General features: G+C 42.2%; 1 protein-coding gene across 2 annotated transcripts in view; it reads left to right on the plus strand.

Annotated features, from left to right (window-relative positions):
- Window positions 1-19698, plus strand: part of DNAI3 (dynein axonemal intermediate chain 3) — a 64330-nt gene extending 44632 nt beyond the window's left edge. The window contains exons 16-22 of one of the 2 annotated variants that reach the window (XM_090271701.1): window positions 444-550; window positions 5883-5946; window positions 10289-10419; window positions 12217-12421; window positions 14023-14114; window positions 15199-15321; window positions 19472-19698. In XM_090271701.1, coding sequence (XP_090127827.1) covers window positions 444-550; window positions 5883-5946; window positions 10289-10419; window positions 12217-12421; window positions 14023-14114; window positions 15199-15321; window positions 19472-19615 — 866 coding nt within the window. In that variant the 3' untranslated portion in view covers window positions 19616-19698. Of the gene's footprint in view, window positions 1-419; window positions 551-5882; window positions 5947-10288; window positions 10420-12216; window positions 12422-14022; window positions 14115-15198; window positions 15322-19471 lie in introns of both variants that reach the window. The other variant, XM_090271700.1, reaches the window with a different exon arrangement.
- Window positions 19699-22380: the final 2682 nt, after the last annotated feature.

The following is a 22380-nucleotide window of genomic DNA, read 5'->3' on the forward strand; positions in this document are numbered from 1 at the left end:
TCATTGGAAAATCTTATTGAGAATATCAAGGGTGATATACCCCAGGGAATATATTTTGTGTCCAACATTTACTGTAAATAATTTCAAAATGATGCAAATATACAGAAGTGGTTTTCAAACTGTGTGCCCTGAAACATTTCAAAACTCCCTGAAAAGTATACAGAGGTATCTCCCCATCACCACCCAGGAGATATTTCAAAGTGCAATGCAGCTTCTATCAGTTTTACATACTGGGTGTACTGCATAAGCTTTGGTTTGAAAAAAAGCATTCTACTGCTAAATTAGAAGTCTGAAGATGCTTGAACTTTTGCCTACCCCACTGAGGAGGAAATGGAGCAGTTGTGTAAATATACACAACTGTATTTTAAAAGATTATTCACTATAAATATATGCTTTTTCTATTCATACTCCTCTGAAAGACAAAGTGTTAGCTGAGAGCAAAGCCATTAAGTCTGGAGAAATGAATCCATACCAAAACCTGGAAAGTGGGTTGGCCAATCTTCTCAGGCCCATAGAGGACTTCTGCACAAAGTTCTTTGTGGGAACAGAGGTGAGTTGGAATTATCTGTTTTTAAAATTAGTATTTTTAATTACAAAAAATATATATAATGATAATGTCTATTGCACATATTTGCTTTATGAAAACTTATGATACTTATACCATTTTTATATTTTAAAGTGCTTGTTTGCACTTAACATTTTAACCACAATGCCTCATAGATTCATATTTAAAATGCTCCTGGCAAAATTTATAAATTTAAGTGTGACCTTTTTTACTAATAATGTATTGATCAACCTACAGATTTTATCAAGCACTTCTACCCTATGGAAGAAATCATGCTCAAAGCTAGAGATTTACTAAGAAAATATATTGTTTTGTTAGGCCAACACCATCTACTAGGAAAAATAGTAAAAACACTCACTCAATCCAAAAGACAAGTAACAGCTGGATATAATAACACTAATAACTGCTATTTTTTAGTATTTACTATTATAACCAAAGTGGGCTCACTTTTATTGGACATTTTCTATACAGCAGGGTCTGCGTCAGGTATTCTTCAAATTATATCTCATTTAATCTTAATAATCTTGTGAGAATGATATACTATTCTCATTTTACAGATGAAGAAATGAGGCTCAGAACTTTATCTTATGGTCATACAGAAGCAGAGATGCCTGGTCGTTTATGACTCTATTTTCCTGAAGTAAAGAGTTTTTTTCCCTGGTCATACCACTGTGGGAAAATGCCATAGCTAAGTCTCATTGAATGCAATTTGCACTCACACTTCCGTATTATAAGGGGATTAGTTGGTTCCACCAGCTCTGGAGCATGTACTGCCTGCCAGGTACTGCACTAGGCCCTGAATCACAGATGAGTCAATAGCACAGTCCTTGTCCTCAGGGGGGTCATTGCCTAGTTAAGTGGCAGACCCACTGACAACAGGCCAACACCAGTGCAGAGGCCAAAGAGCCAGGAAGGAAGGGGGTTGGGGAAGGTGATCTGTGAGCTGACTGGACATTGGAGGTTGCAGAACCATGTGAAAGATCAGATTGAGATTACAGTTGGCATCAAGAAGTAACAGCCTGGGACTTCCGGCCAAGATGGAGGCCTAGATTGACACTCTCCATCTCCCTCCACAACTAAGAAGGAATACATCTACTGCAAAACCAGAAATAACCAGAAGTTCTAGAAAATAAAGCTACATGGAAGTCCAACGTATGAAGTTATAAACAAGTGGTGCTCATCCAGATGGGTAGGAGAGGCGAAGCCAGAGCAAAGAGGTCAAGCTGTGCCAGCAGCAGCAGCTGCAGCGACCAGTGGCAGGACTGCGGTAAGCACAGACACCCATATTTAAAAAGAGACGAGAAACACCTGAGGAGCACCCCCAGCTGCAGACCAGACCCATCAGCTCATGATTCCATCGCCGGGGAAGGCAGACCCCCATTGCCTTGGACTGTGAAGGCCGGAGGGGGTGGGGATGGAGGAAGGAACTCCTGGTCTCTCAGCAGAGAGTAAACGGCAAGAATCCATCTTGGACCCCCGCCCCCACACACAAAATGCCACAGCGTGGTGAGAAGGGTCACCTGGTAGTGATGAGTGCATGGGGCTCTGCCCCTTAAGGCATAGGGAGTGTGACAGCCCCATGCAGGAAGCAAAGGTAAACACAAAACTGTCAGGATGGCAGAGATCATGTTAGAGATCCCAGTCACACAGCTGACCAGACAGCAAATATCTGATCTAACGGATCAGCAGGTAGGAAATCTTTCTGAGGCACAGTTCAGAGGTTTGGTTATAAAAATGCTTACAGACCTAATAGCAGATCTTAAACAAGATGGGGAAGGAATGAAGACTAGTCCTACTGAAATGAACAAAAACACATATGAAACTAGTAGTGAGGGAAAGAAAACCAGGGATCAAATCAACAAATCATAACATAGGGAAGGAACAGTCAACCAGTGCAAAAAGAGGAAATGAAAAGTGATGAAAATGAGGAGAGGCTCAGAAACCTATGGGACCAACCTAAGTGGGCCAACATCTGAATCATAGGGTTGCCAGAAGGTGAAGAAGAACTAGAAATTGAAAATTTATGTGAAAAAATAATGAAGCAGAACTTCCCTAACTTGGGGAAGGAAATAGACTTACAGGTCCAGGAAGCACAGAGAGTTCCAGAAAAACTGGACCCAGGGAGAACCACACCAAGACACATTATAATCAAAATGTCAAAAATTAAGGATAAAGAGAGAATCTTAAAAGCAGCAAGAGAGAAGAAGAGAATTACGTATAAAGGGGTCCCAATAAGACTATCAGCTGATTTCTCAAAACAAACTCTGCAGGCAATAAGGGACTGGCAAGAAATATTCAAAGTAATGAAAATCCAAAACCTACAACCACGATTACTCTATCCAGCGAAGCTGTCATTCAGAATATAAGGGCAGAGAAAGTGCTTCCAAGACAAAGTAAAACTGAAGGAGTTCATTAGATCCAAAGCACTGTTATATAAAACGTTAAAGGGACTTGTTTAGGAGAAAAAGGATCAAAACTATGAACATTGAAATGAAAACTGTATCACAACAACCAACAACAGAAGCTAGGGAACCTAAACAAAGGCAAACTAAGAAGGCAATGAGAGTGGGAAAAGAATTATAGATACGGGGAACATTATGGGGGGAGGTCAGTGGAGAGGGGGAAGGGGGAAAGGGAGGGAGATGGTGCAGGAATTAAGAAGCATAGTAGGAGGGAATGGAGTAGATAGGAAGATGTTGAGAAGAACTATATGCACAACCAATGGGCATGGACTAAAGTGGGGGAGACAACTGGAGGGGGGTCACTGTGTGGAGGGGAACAAAGGGAAATGAAATTGGGACAACTGTACCAGCATAATCAATAAAGCATATTTAAAAAAAGAAGAAGAAGAAGTAACAGCCTGGACTGTGTTTTGGAGTTATGAGAGTCTGGGGTTTGTCTGAAGATAGTGGAATGGTTAAAAGCTATGCCTAGAATGTTAGGTTGGAGTCCAACCAAAGGGTCTTTTCTGCCATGTTAAATCTCTTGACTTTCATTTGGTACTCAATGGAGCACTACTGATAAATATATGTTTTATAATGTGGGCTTCACATCAAAGTTTTTAGATATTGTTTTTAATTCTGAAAAATATATAACAAAATTTACCATCATAACCATTTTTAAGTGTACAAGTCAGTGTTATTAAATACATTCATATCATTGAGTAACCATCAGCCCCATTCAACTCCAGAACTGTTTTTCCTATCCCAAACAAACCCACGTTTCCTCCTGCCCCAGCCCACGGCAGCCACCATTCTACTTCCTGTCTCTATGAATCTGGCTATTCTAGGTTCTGATGTAAGTGGAATCATAAGATGTTTGTCCCTGTGACCATCAAGATTTTAAAGCAGGGGAATGACAGCTTTAGAAAGATAAATAATTGCAAGATCTTAAAACAGAAATTAAAGCATAATACCCTTCGCTTAAACTCTTCAGTGATGACTCAGCAAAACATAAATAAAATCTGAATGCCTCACACTGTGGCCTATAAGATTCTGCATAATTCAGCTCCTCCCTGTCTCTCCATCCCATCAATCACTTCAGCTGCTCTGATTTTTCTCTCATTCTTCTTATACACTAGACTCTTTCCTGCCTCTCTAGCCCTTGCCTTGCTTGGAATTACCTTCCTCCCTCATTTATCAGATATTATTTTGCATTTAATACATGCCCCACACTGTCCTTGGCCCAGGGAATAGAGCAGTGAATAAAACAGACAAAATTCCCTGCCCTCGTGGGGCTGACAATCCAGCAGAATGATCTTCTCCAACCCTTGACATGGCTAATCCTTCTGTTCTGGGATCTGGACTGGCTGGTGCAGGGCTGAAGCAGGAAGGAGTGGTGCCCTGGAGGCAGAGGGGTCAGACTGGCAAGGATTTCAGGGGGCCAGCCCAGACACCAAGGGAACCAAGAATGTCAACACAGAGGTTGAGGAAATTGACATTCTAAGAACTAGGTAACTGGATGGAGAAGGATGTGGCAGTTTCTGACTGTATGGCTGATGATATAATGGGCACTCAACACTAATTCATTGACCTGGTTCTAACTATTCCTGTTTGACTGAATTTCAGTGCTCTGTGGACCCCCTATGAAACCCAGGCGATATTAATACCTCTCTTGCAGGACTTGGGTGAGGGCTGGGGTCACATCCATAAAGCTCCTAACAATTCTGGCAAGCACTGGGTGCTCAATGAATGGTAACTATGAGAGGATGTGCCACAGGCAACGGGCTAGACGTGTGCACTAGGCATGTACAGTCTGTCTGTGCCCTTAGACTGTAACTGTGAATGGAAGGAGAGCTTGTCCTCTGACTGAATTTCCAGCCCCAAGCACAGCCCTTCTTTGTTAAGTGAATTAATGGATGAATAAAACACAGATGAATGAATGAGTGGGCCTTGGCGCCAAGGAGCTTTTCCTTCACTTTGCAGAAATCAAATGTTTTCCCATCTCCCCTCCCTCTCCTACACATTCCAATCCATCCCTTCCTCCAAGTCCTCTCAACTTCTGTTTCTATGCAACCTACTCTGTGTTGTTCTCCTATTATCCAGCAGGGGAGAGGGGGGATTGAAATGAGCAGACTGCATTTGGATGACATTGAGTAAGTCATTAAACCTCTCAGAGTCTCAGTTTTTGCATCTGTAAGACTAAATTGGAGGGGGCTAAATTTTGTCTCTTAACCTCTCCCTCCTCTGCCATTGACTTCTGTCTTTCCCATTAGTGTGCCTGTTTCTGCCTCTTCTTTACACAGGTCCCTCTGCCTCCCCCTCTCCTTAAAGTGGCTGAAAATGAACCTGGAATATATATTACTTATTATGTCATTTGGATGGAATTTTATGTTTCCTGTCCTCAACTGTAAATGGTAATGAGTACCATATTATGAATTTATACTCCCTCTTTCTGTCTTATCCCTCAGATATTTATTCAGTACTGTTTTGTAACATGCTGTGAATAAATCACTGAGTAAGCTGAATGAGATCCCTCTCCTGTAGCTTTCAGTCCATCAGGACAATCTCCTGTTGACAATAAAAACTTTGGAAATCCAGCAGTTGGAACTTGTGTACATAGATTAGCTCCATAATGGCTTGTGGTCTCCATGTCACAGTGTGTAGATAAAAACTCAACAAAAATTTTTTTTTTTTTGGTTTAATATAAAATCAAGTAATCATGTTGAGCCTTCTCCCACAATTGTACCAAGTTATCGTTTGATCAAATTGACCTGTTCCTTTGTGTTTGTTACAATCAGTCTTAGCACATGAATATGAGGCGTTTTCTTGTCTCTTAAGTGCCCACTGTATTCATCAGGAACCTGTCATATTTTCAGGAAGGTGAAGTGATATACACAGATTGGAAACTGGAAAGAGACCCCGAAACTGGCCGACTGATAAGTAAGTTTTGATGCATTTTCTATTTTCAATGTGTTCCTTTTTGACAAAGTATTGAGTAACCCTGGCCTTGCTAATGGAAAGGAGGGCACCTGAGGCTCTGATGCTGCATTTGCTACTCCGAGTGCGGGCCTCTGACGAGCAGCACAGTTGTCAACTGGGAGCTTGTCGGAAACACAGAATCCTGGATCCTACCGCAGGCCTACAGAATCTTAGTACGGATTTTAATAAAATTCGCCAGGTGATTTGTTTTCACACCAAAACCCAAGCACAATTTTAAAATAATCATGCTGAGACAGGGTAGTAAGAAGCTAGGAAAATCCTTTGGCAAGTAGAATAGGGAAACAGACAGATAGCTGAACAAACTGGCCCAGCAATTTACAACCAGATACCAAAGATCACCTCCCTAGAGATAACATCCAGGCCTCGGTTATATTTCAGCTCCAGGCCCAGAAAAGCAGCAGAATCGGGCGGGTGATACCAGAATCAATTGCAGTGACTAACAAACCCCCATGACCCTGAAAGGGCACACCTGGAGAACTGATGAACATTCTACTGAAACTCCTTGAGACCTCCCCCAAGATTCACTCCTGCAAGAGATAAAAGCCTCAAGACAAAGGATCCAGGGTGCAGGCTCTCGCTCTGGGGAGCATCCAGCACTATTCCCTTTACATTCTTCTTCCATCTCTTCTTCCCCCACAGACACAGCATCTCCTAAACTCTAAGGGACCCTAAGACCTACAGTCAAGGGAGCAATGGGCAGCAGGTGCTCATCCCAGGCTGAACCCCTGAGCATGTCCCCAAGGCGCCCTTCTCTCTGGCTTCCCAGCGAGCTAAGGCAGCCCAGCCTAGGCTCTCCTGTTGCTTCTTCTGTGCTAAGACCTTCCTTGTTTCACCGTCCCCAGCTTTAATAAATGTATCCTCATAGTCACCTGGACTTGTGTTGTGAAATCTTTCCTACACGAGGTAGAACCCACACTCAACGGCTGGGCCTAGGCAGACCCGCTCAAGGCTGGGACCCTGTCTGATAACGATGCTGTTTCAATAATTCAGCAACCTGGTAGTTCATCTATGTGGAAAATCTGAGTCAATGTGAAATTACAAGCTAAGTTTATGATGATCTTGAAGACCTCAGTCCACTATGGGAGAAATACCTATAGGACCCTCTTTTAGGGCTGGGACTGGTGGTTTCCATGCCTCCCCTGCTCCCAGGGCCAGGCTTTGGGCAGCTGAGCAGAGGTATTAGGGTTGCACCCAGGGGTAAGCAGGAATCAGCCAAGGTTCAGTGAAGTTCTTTAGCAAGCAAAGCTCCCTGTCAAAGCTCAGAGCCTTGGGGTTTCCTACAGGTACTACTTACTTTAAAGCTTTGGGGTTTTCATGGCATAAAAGCATATTTGAACCACATTGCAAAGCATGGAGTAATCATAAGCAAAGTAAGAGGCAGCTCCCAGGACTGCTAGAACACTGGAGGGCAGTGAGGAGGAGCCGCCAGGCTAGGTTTGCACAAGGGGATCTGATCAATCCCGTGAGTGTTTGGACAAATGGACATGAGTGACTGACAGGGTTGGAGGTCAGAGCCACAGCCTGCAGGGAACAGCTGCTGGGACTTAGGTCTCCACCTCACACTTCACTCCCTTCACTTCTGTCTACTGAGCTGGGTTCCTAGACTAGAGCCTGCCTGGGACCCGGGAAGGCTTGCTTTGTCGGCATTGCTGCCAGGAAGCCATTTTAATGTGGAAACAAGGGCATTCCTGCTTTTCTAACAGAGTGTTCTCTAACCAGAAACCCAGATGTGTGTTATTATTAGGACTGAGGCATTGAGAGAGAATTAGATGTGACCCAAGGGAGGGTCAAATGCATGCAGAACTGAGACCGATTTTCTTTCTCTTTTTCTTTTTTTTTTCTGAGACCAATTTTCCACCTTCAGTTTATTCCTGGTTCTGTGATTTGAAGTTGAATTCAAAATTATATATTGGATATAACGAGTTATAATCAACTACTTTTATGCATTTCATGATTCTATTTATTCAGTACTTTATTAGTGTTCCTTTTGCATGTACTGCATGCCAGGCAGTATGTAACATGGCAGCAGCCTCCCCCACACCCCTGTGATACAAGCTTGATGCCATGACTTGATTACACACAGGTGGACAATGGTTCCTCCTGGTTTCAGAGATTTTTCTGGGGCCCTTACCTCCTCCTACAGCTTCCTAAACTGCTTTTGAAAAGGCCCAAGACAAACAGGTTTACTCATTTTTTTAAATGAATTTTATTCCATTTATAGAATAACCAATGACAAGAAACTTACAAACCAAGAGTTTAATATTTGAACCTCCCTGATGTTTGCTTTTTCTCTCTCAGTTTCATTTATTTATCAAAGCACTACTGAGAACCTACTGTATGCCAGGCACTGGTGATATAAAGATGAACAAGATACTGTCTTCCGCTAGAGGAGTCTCACAACCTATTAGAAAAGTCAGACACATAAAAGAATGATGATTGATTCTCTTGAGCTGTTACGGGAAGACCCCACTCTCCTGGCTGGATAGTTCAGTTGGTTAGAACATCATCCTGATATGCTAAGATTTTGGGTTTGATCTCCAGTCAGGACACATGCAAGAATCAACCAATTAATGCATAAATAAGTGAATCAACAAATCACTCCCCCCTCTGTCAAATCAAGAAAAATGAATTAAAAAAAAACAAAAAACAGAAAACTCTACTGAAGAAAGATGCAGTTTGTAGTTGAGCGGGATCCTAAAGGGTACATTACAACTCTCCAGATGGAGAAAGACATTTCATGTAGAAAGAGTAACAAATGCAAAAACATGGAAGCCCTAAACACCAGGGGACAATGTATGAACAGGGACATCTCATGGCCAAACCATAGCAATAGAGAAGGCAACAGCAACAGGTGAGGCACCAGGAAGGACATTTAGGTCCAGGTTTCAAAGAGACTTGAATGCCCTACTAATTGCTCTGGGCTTTATCCTAGAGCCACCAAATAATCAGAAAATCACTCTGGCAGGAGAACAGGAGCTGGATTAATTTATTGGTGAGACTGTAGTGCTCATCCCTGGGGCTTGTCGGGGAGGGCAGCAAGGAGTGAGGCACATCCAGCTCTGAGGACAGGCCTGGGGGAAAGGAAACGCCCGCAATGGCACAGAAACAGACCAGAGAGGCAGAAGGCCCCCGGGACCTGGGGCAGAGACTGCAGGGGAAGTCCTGATCTACAAGTTCAAACCTGCTCCTCCTCTAGTCTTCCCAGTTTCCATAAATAGAAAGTCCTCGGAGCCAGTTGCTTTTACCAGAAACCTGGCTGTTATTCTCAGCACTTCATCTCTCTCACTCTGCCTGTTCAAGCCATCTCCAGGCCCTGACAATCCTGGATTGCACAAGTCTTCATTGTCTACTCTTCTCCATTGCACCCTCATCAAGCCACCATCCGCTCTCACCAGAGCTACCACACATCCTCCTCTGATGTTCCCTCTTTGCTTTTAGCTGCCACTAATCCACTCTCCCCACAGCAGCCAGCCAATCCTTTGGAAATGTCAATCAGATTGTCCTCTAGGCCTAAGGCGCACATTAAAACATGACACTTAGAATATAACCTGAATGCCTTTCTTGCGAGGCCCTGCGTGGTCTGGAAACTCCTGGTTCCTGTTTGTTTTACGTGTTTCACATTGGGATTACCAGACTCAATCTGACTGCCTTCTTCAGATTTATAAATACATGAAACTTGTTGCTCAGGATTTGGGGGTATGTTGCTCCCTCTGTCTGGAATGCTCCTCCACACCAAAATCTTCCCTGATCAAACTGCTATCAGGCCTAAGTGACTCATCTTCAGAGAAGATTTTTCTGAGCTTTCAGTCTAATTTATGCATGTCCCTTTTTACTTTTTCTTGTAATTTTTTTTTCCTTTGTAACACTTCTCACATTTTTTATTTTATCATTTGGGATTTGCTTAGTGAGTACATGTCTGTCTTTCCCACTAGACTGTGAGCTCCATGAGGGCAGGATCATGCTTATTAGCCATTGTTTACCCAGCCACCTATAGTACCTGGTACATATAGGCAATGCCCAAATATATATTGACCAACTGAATGAATAAATGAATGAATAAGAACATGAAGTATGCCTCTGAATAGTGGCCTTGATGGGAAATTCCCTGGACATTTTATAAAACAGAAGAGAATCTATTCCTTGATTCATTCACCCCAACTGACCTCTGGTTCTTTACTCATGGATCTAATTCATCAAGACCTGCTTGTCCTTTGGAAGTAATTTCATCCTTTTACAATATACAGTGTTATTAAAGGTGAAACGGTCTTTTCTACCCCAACAGCAAAGAAGCCAGTGAGCCTCTACACCGTCCATGACGGTAGCGTCCACACTGTTCAGAGGTCACCTTTTTACAAGGACATTATCCTCACCATTGGGGGATGGAACGTGGCCATCTGGAGGGAAGGTGTCACGGTAAGTAGCTTACAACAAGGAGGAGTGGGTGTGTGGTCCTTTGTTACTGAGAAAGACAATGGGAACAATAGGCTATTCTAACATAACAGTGCCTTTGGGACACTTTTTAGAGGAACTGAAACAGATGGCCTGGCTCCAGCTTGTCAGCAGAACTACTGTAAGCCCTTTGAAAACCCAAGCACGTGCTTTTCTTTCCTGAGGGAAGGAAACATTTACAAGTCACTTGTTCCCTGAAAGCTAACAGTCTTTTCTTTGAAATACATATAATGATCAGATGATTTGTATTTTCCCTCCCCTTAAAATACAAAAAGGGATGCCGATTACTACATGAAGTCCAAGGAGAAATGACAGGTCTGTCATCTGCGCTTCTGCACCAGGAATATGTGAACAGGCTCAGAAAGTGAGAGTAAGAAAGCTAAAGGGTCTGTCCCTGGCAAACCGGCACGAGCATCGGTCCCGGTGAGCCGGTGCCAAGAAAGTCTGGTGGTCAGGGTTAGGAGAGGGCTGGATCCTAACCGATTGAAGCTAAACTGCCAAAAAGAAAGACTGAGAAAATCCAGTGAAATAAGGGTGTGGAGAAATCATTGTGATAAAACCCTTTGGTGAGCAATTTAAGATGAGCAAAATCTGAAATATATACATATTCTTTGAATAAATTATATGTGTAATGTATTTACATATACATATAAATTTTTATAAATATTTTTTCTTTCAGCTCACACTTTCACTTCTGGGATTGTAACACAAATCTCAAAAAAAAAAAAGGAAAAAATGCATGAATATATATACAAGTTTTTCATTGAAAAAATTAGAAACTACTTCGGTGCCTGTATGCAAAAGAACTTGTGCTTTGTACCAGCGCACTTCTTCTGTATGTTCTCCCCTCCCCCACCTCACAACTGGCAAGTGTTAGTTTTGTAACTGAAGAAAAAGAAAAAGGAAATTTAGGCAAGATTGTCCAAAGACTTTGCAGGGGCAGGAGACAGGTTATCCACAGAAACTGAAGGATCCGGGCAAAGTGGGCAAGAACCAGTTTGGAGTGTCACCTTTAAGGAGTCCATAAATCTGAGACAGTCCTCCTTCTCCAAAGGAAATGCTCATTCTTCTGCAGGTATTGGAGGGTATGAGACCGTTCTGCTGTTTGGTTTAGTTCCTGCAGATGTAAATAGATAATGAGTATGCCTGGTTGCCAGGTGGAGCATGACAGTGAGAAGAAAGCACACTCTGATCTTTTATCTCTGTGAAAACCTCCCAAAGTAGGCAGATTACCCCATGGTAGAGAAAAGACAAGATGATCTTATGATACTTTGCTGGTCTAAAATCTCTTCCCAATAATATGTATAGACACTGGATGCAGCTCACAGCTAGAATTGACTTTTTATTTGCTGTTCCTGGATACCAGAGCGGTTTCCATGGGAAAGCGATACCTGACAGCAAAATAAAGGGATAAGCACAATTTCATAAGCTTTCCTTATCTGCTATACACCAATCTCCAGAGGAATAACAATGGACTTCAGGAGTAGTTGGATTATTAGAACCATCAACAGCTAGATTGGAAGGTCTGATCTTTTGTAAAAAGCAATTAAAATAAGAAGAAAAGGGTGTCATAAACATATACAGGAAAGAAAAGAACTGGCATTATATAAAAATCCTACAAGTAAAAGAAATAAGAATTTTCAATAGGCATAATTTTGCTATTACGTGATCATAGCCTTCTAAGTGTATTTAAAATCATTGTGAATATCCTTTCAATAATAACTCAAGCTTTTAATTTGTCTTTTTAAAAATTGCTTAAAGAATGGACCCCTCCTTCAGTCATCCTGTGCTCCAAAAAGGTTCACTTCAGGGCACTGGTCTCTGACCAGGCCAGGCGTCTTCTATATTGGCCGAGAAGATGGATACATTGATATCTGGGACCTTCTAGAGAAAACCCATGAAGCAGCCCAGTCACAAAACATCTGTATAACTATGATCACCTACATCAAACCCTGGGCCTTCTCTGGTATGTTAATTCTGATCAAACATGTGAAGTCATTTTGCCTTTTTTGTGTAACTCAAGAAAATGTTGGCATTCATCTGGAAGCTTCCTGTGTTGTTTCTCATGTTTTTGTTTTTCTTCCCTTCCTTTTCCTTCCTTCTTTCCTTCCCCTCCTCCCTTCCTTCCCATCCTGCCCCCTCTCTCTTGCACTGTCTTGGATATAAGAGCTTCTCTCACTAATTTCCTCATCAACAATAATTTCTGAGACACATTTCATATGCCAAGCACAGGGTGATTCTGAATCACACAACAAAAAGCATCCTTCTCATCTTCTCCTAATAATGTATTTCCTTTGTCCTAATTTCTCTGTTTCAACAAAGTACTCGTCATCGGCAGCCGTCCATCTCGAGAGACGATGGTGTAGCTTCTTAAGAGTCTATCTGCACCGCCGAGAATGGCTGTGCAGTCCAACTCGGGAGTGACACAGTATCTGTCTCCTCCCGTGTTGAATCGACATCTTGCGATGACGCTGGAGTGTCCTCTCCAGTGAAGCTGAAGCTACAGAGCCTGGGCAGGGTGATATGGAGGGTCTGCTGTTGCCCATGCAGCAGACCCCACCTCTCTTCGCAGCTGAAGGGTCCAAGGGAAAGACGGAGTCAATACAGCTTGGCTTCAGGTGCGCCGCAGGAGTTGCCGGTGTTGACTACAACGTCGAACCGCCTTAGGGACTCCGGCTCCGGATTTTCTGTCGGGGTTTACTCCCTTAGCCTTTCCCCTGAAGAGGTATGCCACAAGGCAGCGGAGGTTTTTTGGAGTCAGAGTTTTCCTTCTCTGATGTGCCCTGACTGGAAGATCGAACCAGCGACACTTAGCTCGCAGGCCGACGCTCAATCCACTGAGCCAAACTTCCTGTGTAAATCCAATATATTTGCCTCTTTCAAAAGACATTAAAAACACCACAGTGTGTTTTCCTATCTTTGTTACAAAACATTGCTTTTATATACCTACAGGGATTACAAGTCTAGGATTTAGCAATTTGAACCAGATTTTCTGAAAAGAAGGAAAAACACACATATGATGAAAGAGAAAATAAAAATGCTCAAACACATTTGTGTTTTGTATGCATTTTAAATGCTCAAAGGAAACAAATTGATGTTTATTCTAGTTTCTGGTATTGGCTATGCCTTTGAAATTCACCTGTATAATGGTATTCTTTAGCCCTTACTGTGCCTTTGGTGAACACTGGCTTCATGATTTTTCTCTGGAAATCTTTCCATGTGTTCTCCCTGCTTTCCTCCCAAGTCTACTCAGTGGGCACCACCATAGGGAGAGTCAGCCTCCGCAAGGGGCCACCCTCTGCCTACAGACACCAAGATAGGAGGGTCTGAGGTGGGCAGGGTGACTGACAAAGGCTCAGGGTCTCAGCTTTCATTTCATCAAGTGGCAAAAATGACTTTGATGTGAACCTGGTCCCCACTCATGAATATCTGGTGAAGATGCCAAGATCATTGTAACCACTGCAGGTCCGTTGGGAGACCACAAAACAAAACTACAGCTCATGTTTAACCTCTAAGATGGCTTTTTGGTTGCTGAGTTGATTTTCCCCCCATTTTTTAATCTTTCAGCTAAGCAGCAACTTATAGCCATAGCTGATTATTATGGGACTCTGCATATATTAGAAATTCCTTGGACATTAAGTCACCCTTCTGCCAATGAGGTCAGTAACTTTCGGTTTTGGGGATTTATGTGGCCGATATTGCTGTGGTATGTTTTAAAAATGTGTTCAGAAAAGACAGCGTTTTGACTTATAAAAGAACAAAAGAATCATACAGTGAAAAATAAGGGAAGTATTTCTGTTTTATGAGTTAAGCTGTCTGGAGCTAGGAAAAAAACAAAGATGCAATGAGAGGGAGGCCAAGTGAATAAAACCCAGATCCAGAGGAGAATTAATTTGGAGCTTCATAATCATAGAATGTTATTTTCGGGCTGTAACTGAAGCATGGAACCCTTATGTCAATGACACCCTTCCCAGGGGGTACATTTAACAATTTACCCATCTTTCCATTGCACACCACCACCTCATCCTCCCCTGACTTGGAGTACTGCAAGCAGTGTGTCTGAAGTGGCAATATCCTCCCCATCATACCCACCACCCAAGGGTTGCAGGCAATGTTAATAAGGAGATTATTAAAAAATCAATAAATAGGAATACATAAATACACATACACCCAACACTAAATATATAGATTGCAATCTGTTGCAAGTCTCAACAGCATCAGCCTAGTTACTATCAGTCGAAAAGCTGGCCCTCCCCTGGTCACCTTGCCCAAGGTCTCTGCCTAGTTTCCTGTTTCAATTCCTATGCCTACACGCCAAACCCTGCAGTGGGCCAGGAACTCAGCTTTGCTCCCAGTCCTTTTAGGGCCTTCTTTGATACCCACCTCCATCTGGATTTTCCAAGTTCTGTTGATGATACAGAACTTCCTTCAGTGTGGAAGTGAGAAGGAAGGGACGGGGAAGCAAGCAATTCCTGAGTATTCCTTCTACAAAACTGCAAAATTTTGTGTAGCTTTCTCCTTCCAGTCTCACTCTCTTCCTGAAATACTGTAATTTGTGGGGTCCTAAAAATTAGCACAGTAGCCCCCAAATTGAGTTACTTTAGTAGTGGGCCTGTGGGCAGTATCCTAAAATAGGTCATGTATCTGGTGAATTACAAGCTGCAAGAATTCTTCCAGAGCTTTGTAAAGAACTTGGGGCGTGTCCGTGTGGGCTCCCCTCTCACGGGCCTGTGTTTCTGACAGGTATCAAGTATAAGCCACTACTTTGAAAGAGAAGTCAAGCACCTGGAATATGTAGAACAGCGCAAGAAAATTCGTGAGCAAGAAAAGAAAGAAATGGAACTGGAGAAGGAGAAGAAAAAAGTTGTAAGTTAAGTTTCAGAAACATTCATTGATTTCCTCCCACCCCAGTGGAAATGTGTGTGTTTGGCTAATTCCATAATTTGAACAGGAAAATGATGCCTTTTCACATTCTTCTCTCATTCTCATGAGATTCAAGAGGGCATATATCTGATTTCCTAGCTTACCACACATGCGTAAGCAACAATCATTGGACACCTATAAAGATCCCACCTATTTGAAGTTTCTGAAACTTTCTATAATATCAAAGTTTTTTCGATACAGTGATACCTAAATACCACTTATACATACAATGATTCAAAATCTGAATGCTTTAATTATACAGAATGTTAACGCCTTAAACATCTGGTGAATAATGCACTAACACGGGTAGTGCAGAAAGAGGGGAATATGGAATCAAGACATGTGAGCTCAAATCCCAACTCTGCCACTTACCCACTAAGAGGTCTAGAGCAAGGCTCGTGTCTTTGTTGAGCCTCAGTGCTCTTGTCTTTAAAATGGGAATTCTAATAATGAACTTTTAGGATGACTGTAAAGCTTTCAGTTAAGTAACATGACAAACAGTAAACTTCCATTAAATAGAAGCTAGTGTATAAACAGACAGACAAACAGATAGTAATTTTACTATAAGATACTGGCGATATGAAATTTGAAATAGAGGAGAATTTGTTTGAGTACCCATTCATCTTAAAATGCCCTAAAGCTCTGAACACTCATCCCATCACCTCCTCTTTTTCAGTCTCTCTGTATGTGATGGATTCTGTCACTCTGTTGGTCTTCCCTTGCCCACCTGAATATAGGGCCTTTAAATATTCTGTGAATCCAGACTTTCTCTGTTACTTGAGGTCATCTCAGTCCATATTTCTATTTCTTTCTTGCTTATTCTCTTCCTTGCCCTCTGTCACCAGCATTTTAATCACTGATCCCATCTGTAGTTTCCTACTAGCAAAATAAGCACCCTCCAGCATAAGTTCTTATGACAGATCCTAGGTCTCAAAAGCACAAGCAGGTGCAAATATTTTAATATACTGAATTAACAAATAGATTTAAATTAGCGATTTTCAACTTTTTTCATGTCATGGTACACATAAACTAATTACTAAATTCTGCAGCACACTAAAAAATACACTTTTTGCTAATCTGTCCAAAAATAGTTATAATTTTGATTCATTCACATCGACAGTTATTGTTCTGTTGGTTCTTGCCATTTTTTATTTGACACTCTAAGGGAAAAGAGGTCAGTGCCCCTGGCTAAATAGTCAGGTATTGCATGTTTTAAAAATTCTTGCAGCACACTAGTTGAAAATCACTGGATTAACATGATCACTTATTGATAAATATTAATTAATGTAATAGAAACAGAGGGCCTCATTTCAAAACCTATTTAGTGGTGACAGGTACAAAACAATACCAATTAACTAACTTTTCACTGTTTTCCCCAGCTTAAAAAAATGGTCTTGGTTTAATGTGTGTGTGTGTGTGTGTGTGTGTGTGTGTGTGTGTGTTGTGTGCACTCACAAATATGGGTTGAAATTTGGTTGTGGAAGACAATCTGCCACAATTTTCCTATGCCAGCAATTATCTCTGATTATTATGAGTTTGTAAATGCCATAGCAACAGCTCCTAATTATCCACATCAGTGGAAGCGAGTAGAATTAGGATAATACAAAAATAATTTGCCTGTGAAATACTTTTAAAACATCTGAATATTATAATAATCATAGTATCATGTGTTTGAGTTTCCAAAACTTTCCCAACTCTGTCTTGTGACTTTATTTCCATTTGACACCCTCTTAAGTAAAGCTCATGTCTACTTAAAAGCCTGGAGAGTGGGTACTTGAACAACTTCTCAGATGTTCTCTGGAACTAGACTGTGGCTAAGTGAATGGATTTTAAAGGGCCCCTTATTACATTTAGATCATGAAAGGTCACCAAGGAAAAGCAAGTAATGTTAGAAATATCTTTTTCTAAGCAACTGATGATAAAAGGGAAAATGGAAACAACTATAATGCCTCAGAGGATTGAAGGGAGAATTAAATGCATTAAAATATTTACAACATTTAGCCAGTAACTGGCACATAGAAAGTGCTAGCAAGTGTTTGCTATTAGTAGTATTACAGAGGGCGGAAGAACATCACACATCTGGCCAGCAAGGCTGGTCTTTAGGAGTCCCTTCTCCCCACCCTGCTCCCTGTTACCAGGGATTAGGCTGCATGCTGCAACCCATGATCCAAGGGAACTCATATGCCCACATCCTTGTAAACATTGAGTCTGGATACAGTTCATTTCTTACAAAGTAATAGTAACTATAGCTCAAACAGCACATGAAATAGGAATTTTCCTAACTGGAATTTCAGCTGGAGACCCAAATCTGGGGAACTTTGCAGTTTCCATGTGATCCATAAGTTATGCCATCTATATGGGACTCAGAAGAGAATTCTGCAAACTCCAGTCAAGTACCCACTCTCCAGACTACAGACAGGAGGCAAGAGTTATGAGGAAGAAGCCTGAAAGAGGGCATGCTTTTTGGACAGAGGTGTCAGAGGGCTGCGCATTTCCCACTTTCCACTTCGGCAACACCAGACTTCGTTAGAGGTGACTAGCTGGTCGGGATAATCAGCCTCTGACACCTGGCCAGAGGCTTGCTGAGCCACAGAAATCCAAAGACCAGGAATTACCAAGTTACCAGAGTAGAAAATCCGGGGAGAGTTTGGGAAACACAGAGACTCAGGCCTGGACTCTTGAGGCTGGAAAGTCTACCGGCAAGAGATTGATTTCAACTGCTCTGACCAAGGGCAGAGAGGGGACCCTGGGCAATGAACATCTACTGATGGCAGAGTGAGGGTGCTGAGTTTTCCTGGGGCCAGGTGGACCTTTGGAACATAGCCAGGCTCAAAAGTGCACAAAGGACATTCTAACCAGGGTGAGGCAACCTCTGCAGAAAGAGGCTGAAGGTGCACATTGTAAGCAAGAATGCCCCAAGGGGCAGTCTTTACTTTGATATTAGACTTGCCTGGATCTTCAAATATCTAAAACTGACAATATTCCTAATACCTAAAAGTGATAGGAAACACTATGAGATCTCTCACATACATTGCAAAGGATCAGGATTAAAAGAATGGCAGTTTTCCACCCTCACCCTATCAAGTCCCACTCTTCTATGAATTGATTACTGTCACTAACATGTTTGCAGTGCTTACTGGGTGTCAGGCACTATTCCAAGGACTTGATGTGTTTAATAATTCCTTTAATCCTCACAGTACTATAAAGCAGGTACAACAATTTTTAGACACAAGGAATCTGAGACAGCAGCTATACTAAGAGAGAAAAAGCAAACACATGGAAAGAATACAACAAGGGGAAGGGAGCATCAATCATTGTTAACTCTGAAAAGAGGAAAATACCTCTTAAAAATGATCCCCTAAAGACACTAGAATAAAAGCTTAGCATATTGGCCCCCTTGATGGAATCCACAAAGACAGGGCTTTGTGACAAAGGAGCGGACGGATGGCAGGGAGGGCAACAGGATGAAGGCATGACAAGAGGAGGGGGAACAAAGGCCAGGTGAGGGTAACACTCCAAGATGAAATGTTCCCAAAGTGCATCTGAAAGAAGACACAGATGAGAAAACAGATCTTAAAAATCATGACTGCCCTGGCCGATATTACAGTGAATTCACATGCCACAATAATTACACCAGAGCAGCACTAATACAAACATTGACCCAAACAAATCATTCAGCAAGTGGTATTGGGCACATTAGCTGAATAAATGTTCCCTTTTGTTGCTATTTCCCTTCTCAATGTGCTCCTCCTTCAGTCAATGGCAGGAACTTGCTGGCCTGCCTGGATATCCCCTGCCCCTGAGGGCCCACATCCAACCCACCTGCACACTGGGTCTGTCCCGCCTCCAGGCGCTAGCTTGAAGTGGCACAGACGCTTCTCCGTCTTGTCTCTGCCACTGCCCTTCAGAGGCAGCAGCTTATCTCCCTGACTGTGCAAGAAATGCCCTCCCACCTCCTGCCCTCTTGCCCCCCGCCCTCCCGCAAACCCCCTCCCAAGAGCAGACAGGCCAACTGTTCAAAAACAGCCCCTTTTCATCCTTTGCTATTTCTCCCTGTCAGTGTTTTATAGGGATGGCTTGTTTTCCCCCCTAGAAAACATATCAGAAGACAAAAGAACAATTGGAGGCTGAACTGAAAGCAGACTACGAGAGTTACTTAGAACTGGAAAAGACCACCCTCATCAACCTGGGCCTAATCAAAGCGTCAGACCAGATGCCGTTCATGGAGATGATATAGAAAACCTTCCTGCAGGGCTGTTTTGGGGGCTTCATGGGACCTTCTTTTCTTTTTATTCATTATTTTTTATGTAAGGTGAACTAGCAAACATAATGTCAAATAGGCTTATTTATAAATAGTAGGCTTTTATTTCAATGCTATTAAAGTTTGTGAATGATAACAATTAGTAAGATCTGTTTTGATTTTTAGATTGTACTGAACTGTGTACTGACTTTGAAAGTTATGAATGATGAAACTTTGATTTCCCTATAGAAATCCACAGCTTCAGACATCCCCTCTACTCCCAGTCCTCAACCTCAATCCAGGACCCCAATGCCAGACACAAGTGGAAATTAAATTTTGCTTCTAATTATCTCATTGCTTTTGGTCACCTCTCCAAAAAAGTACTCCCTCTGGGCCACTGCACAGATCGTAGGGCCATGTGCTAACCAAAATATTAGCAAATTGAATCTGGAAATATATGTATAAAGAAATGATAATATATGAAGATCATGCTGGGTTTATCCAGGGAATATAAAGCTAGTTTATCAGCAGAAAATAAATCAATGATTGATTGAAGGAGAGAAATTATGATACCAAATGGGTACAGGAAAACATTTGATAAAAATTTTATATCCATTCCTGGTTAAAAAAACAACAACAATACATTCTTAACAACTACAAAAAGAATGGAACTTTCTTAATCTGACACAGGGAATCTAAAACAGTCCTACAACAAACATCATACTTAACGGTGAAAAATTGAAAGCTGGACTCCAACCCGTGGAACAAAATGTGATGCCTGCCATCATGTCTCCTCGTCAGTATTGTGCTGGGTTAAGCAGTGTGGGCACGAGAAGGAAACAGCGTGTGAAACTCAGTTGTGAAAAAGCTCAGTGTATCTCAATAAGAGATCCAATGTCAGAAAAGTGACTGATTCAGGAAGTGGGGCTGGGGGAGACTAGCAGGAGATGATTTACAGGCTCCTGTAAATCAATCTAAAAAAGCTGGATTACAGTTTGCACATAATGAGGGATTAATAGAAAGGCTAAGCAGGAAGATGGCACAATCAACTTTATGTTCAGGGAGATAAGGAATGGATTAGAATAGGGAAATCCCATGAGGAGACAGTGGGAATAGTTTAAGGTAAAAGATTAGGATGGCCTGTACTGAAGTGTAATGTGAAAACAGAAATGAAAGGCTGATTGGGTCGGGAAGGATGTTTGTGAGTTAAGTTGCTACAGGAAATGAACTCAACATTTTGTTTATTAATACTACAAAAGTCAATGCAATAGTAGCACTTAACCATCTGTGTGCCTTTGGACAGGTGTTTTTTCACTATTGAACCCATTCCGCTTCTATCAAGTCAGGGTCAGAGTGTTTTTATAAAGGCTCAATGAGCACCTGCACTTAATACGTTGACTGGCAATTTTATACAGAAGCTATCCCGTATCACCAGCTATTTTTTTGTAACTGAATATGAAAATGAAACAATTTACTTTTTTTTTTTTTTTTTTTTTACAAAATCCTATATTACTCTCAGTTTTAAGAATTGCATAAGCTAATGCAAGTGCAAACACAAGTTAACTCGTCATCAGTCAACAATGCTTGGGCTTGAAAATAAGAGTTTTTTCCTGACTGGTCTTAAGACGGTGGAGCCCAGCACATGCCAGCATCATCTCTATGGGAATGTCCCGGGACTCATCCTTGCACATAAATATCTTTTCTCCTTCTTCTCCTTCTTCTTCTCCTTCTTCCCCTTCTCCTCCCCTTCCTCCTCCTCCTTCTTCTTCTGTTTCTCCTTCTTCCTCCCCTCCTTCTCCTTCCTCCTCTCGTCCTCCTCTCCTTCTTCCTCCTCCTCCTCTTCTCCTTATTCCTCTTCCTCTTCCTCCTCCTCTCCTTCTCCTTCTTCTCCTTCTCCTCCTTCCCCTTCCCCTTCTTCTTCTTCTTCTTCATCTTCTCCTCCTTCTTCTTCTCCTGCTTCTCCTCCTCCTCCTCCTCGTCCTTCTTCATAACCCACACTCATGTCTTGGGTGAACCCATCCCATCTCATAGCTTTAAATAGTAACTATATCTCTGGGCTGAACCTTTCCCATAAAATCAAGAGCTGTATGTCCATTTGACTACTTAATGCCTTCACTTGAATGTACAATAGGTATCTCAAATTTAAGTATGGTCAAAAGTAAGTACCTGGATTTCCCTCCAAAACCTAGTTTTCCTGCTATTTCCTCAGTCACCTTGCTTCTAGTTCCTCAGGCAAAAACCTTGAAGTGTTATCCTTCATTTCTCACTTTCTCTCACAATCCACGCCCAAGCTATGAGCAAATCTTTAAAATCTGTACAGAACCTGATCACTCCTTTCCTTTCTCACCGCTACCACCAAGTGCCAAGTCACCATCATCACTGGCTTGGATCCTTGCAGTCACCTCCTGACTCTTCTCCCTGCACTTCGGCTTCTCTCAACAGCAGCCAGATGGTCATTTCAAATGACAGTCGGCGGTTGTCACCGTCCTCCTCAACGTCCCAGCCAAAGGCTGTCCTGTGACCTGCGAGCTCTCATGTGGTCAGGCCCATTACCATTCCCTGGTGGCACTTCCCATTCTCCTCCCCTCACCCCACCACCCTGTCACGCTGGCCTCCTATTCACTACACACGGCAGGCCCAGGATATCTGTGCTGGCCGTTCTGCATTTTCTCCACTGATTTTCCTTACTTTGTTTTCATGTGTTCACTCAAAGAGAAAGAAAGCTATTTTGAGTGCCTAACTATGTGCCAGGGTTACCAGTT

The sequence above is a fragment of the Furipterus horrens genome, unplaced genomic scaffold, assembly GCF_987537825.1.
Source record: "Furipterus horrens unplaced genomic scaffold, mFurHor1.1.pri manual_scaffold_3, whole genome shotgun sequence".
NCBI lineage: Eukaryota > Metazoa > Chordata > Mammalia > Chiroptera > Furipteridae > Furipterus > Furipterus horrens.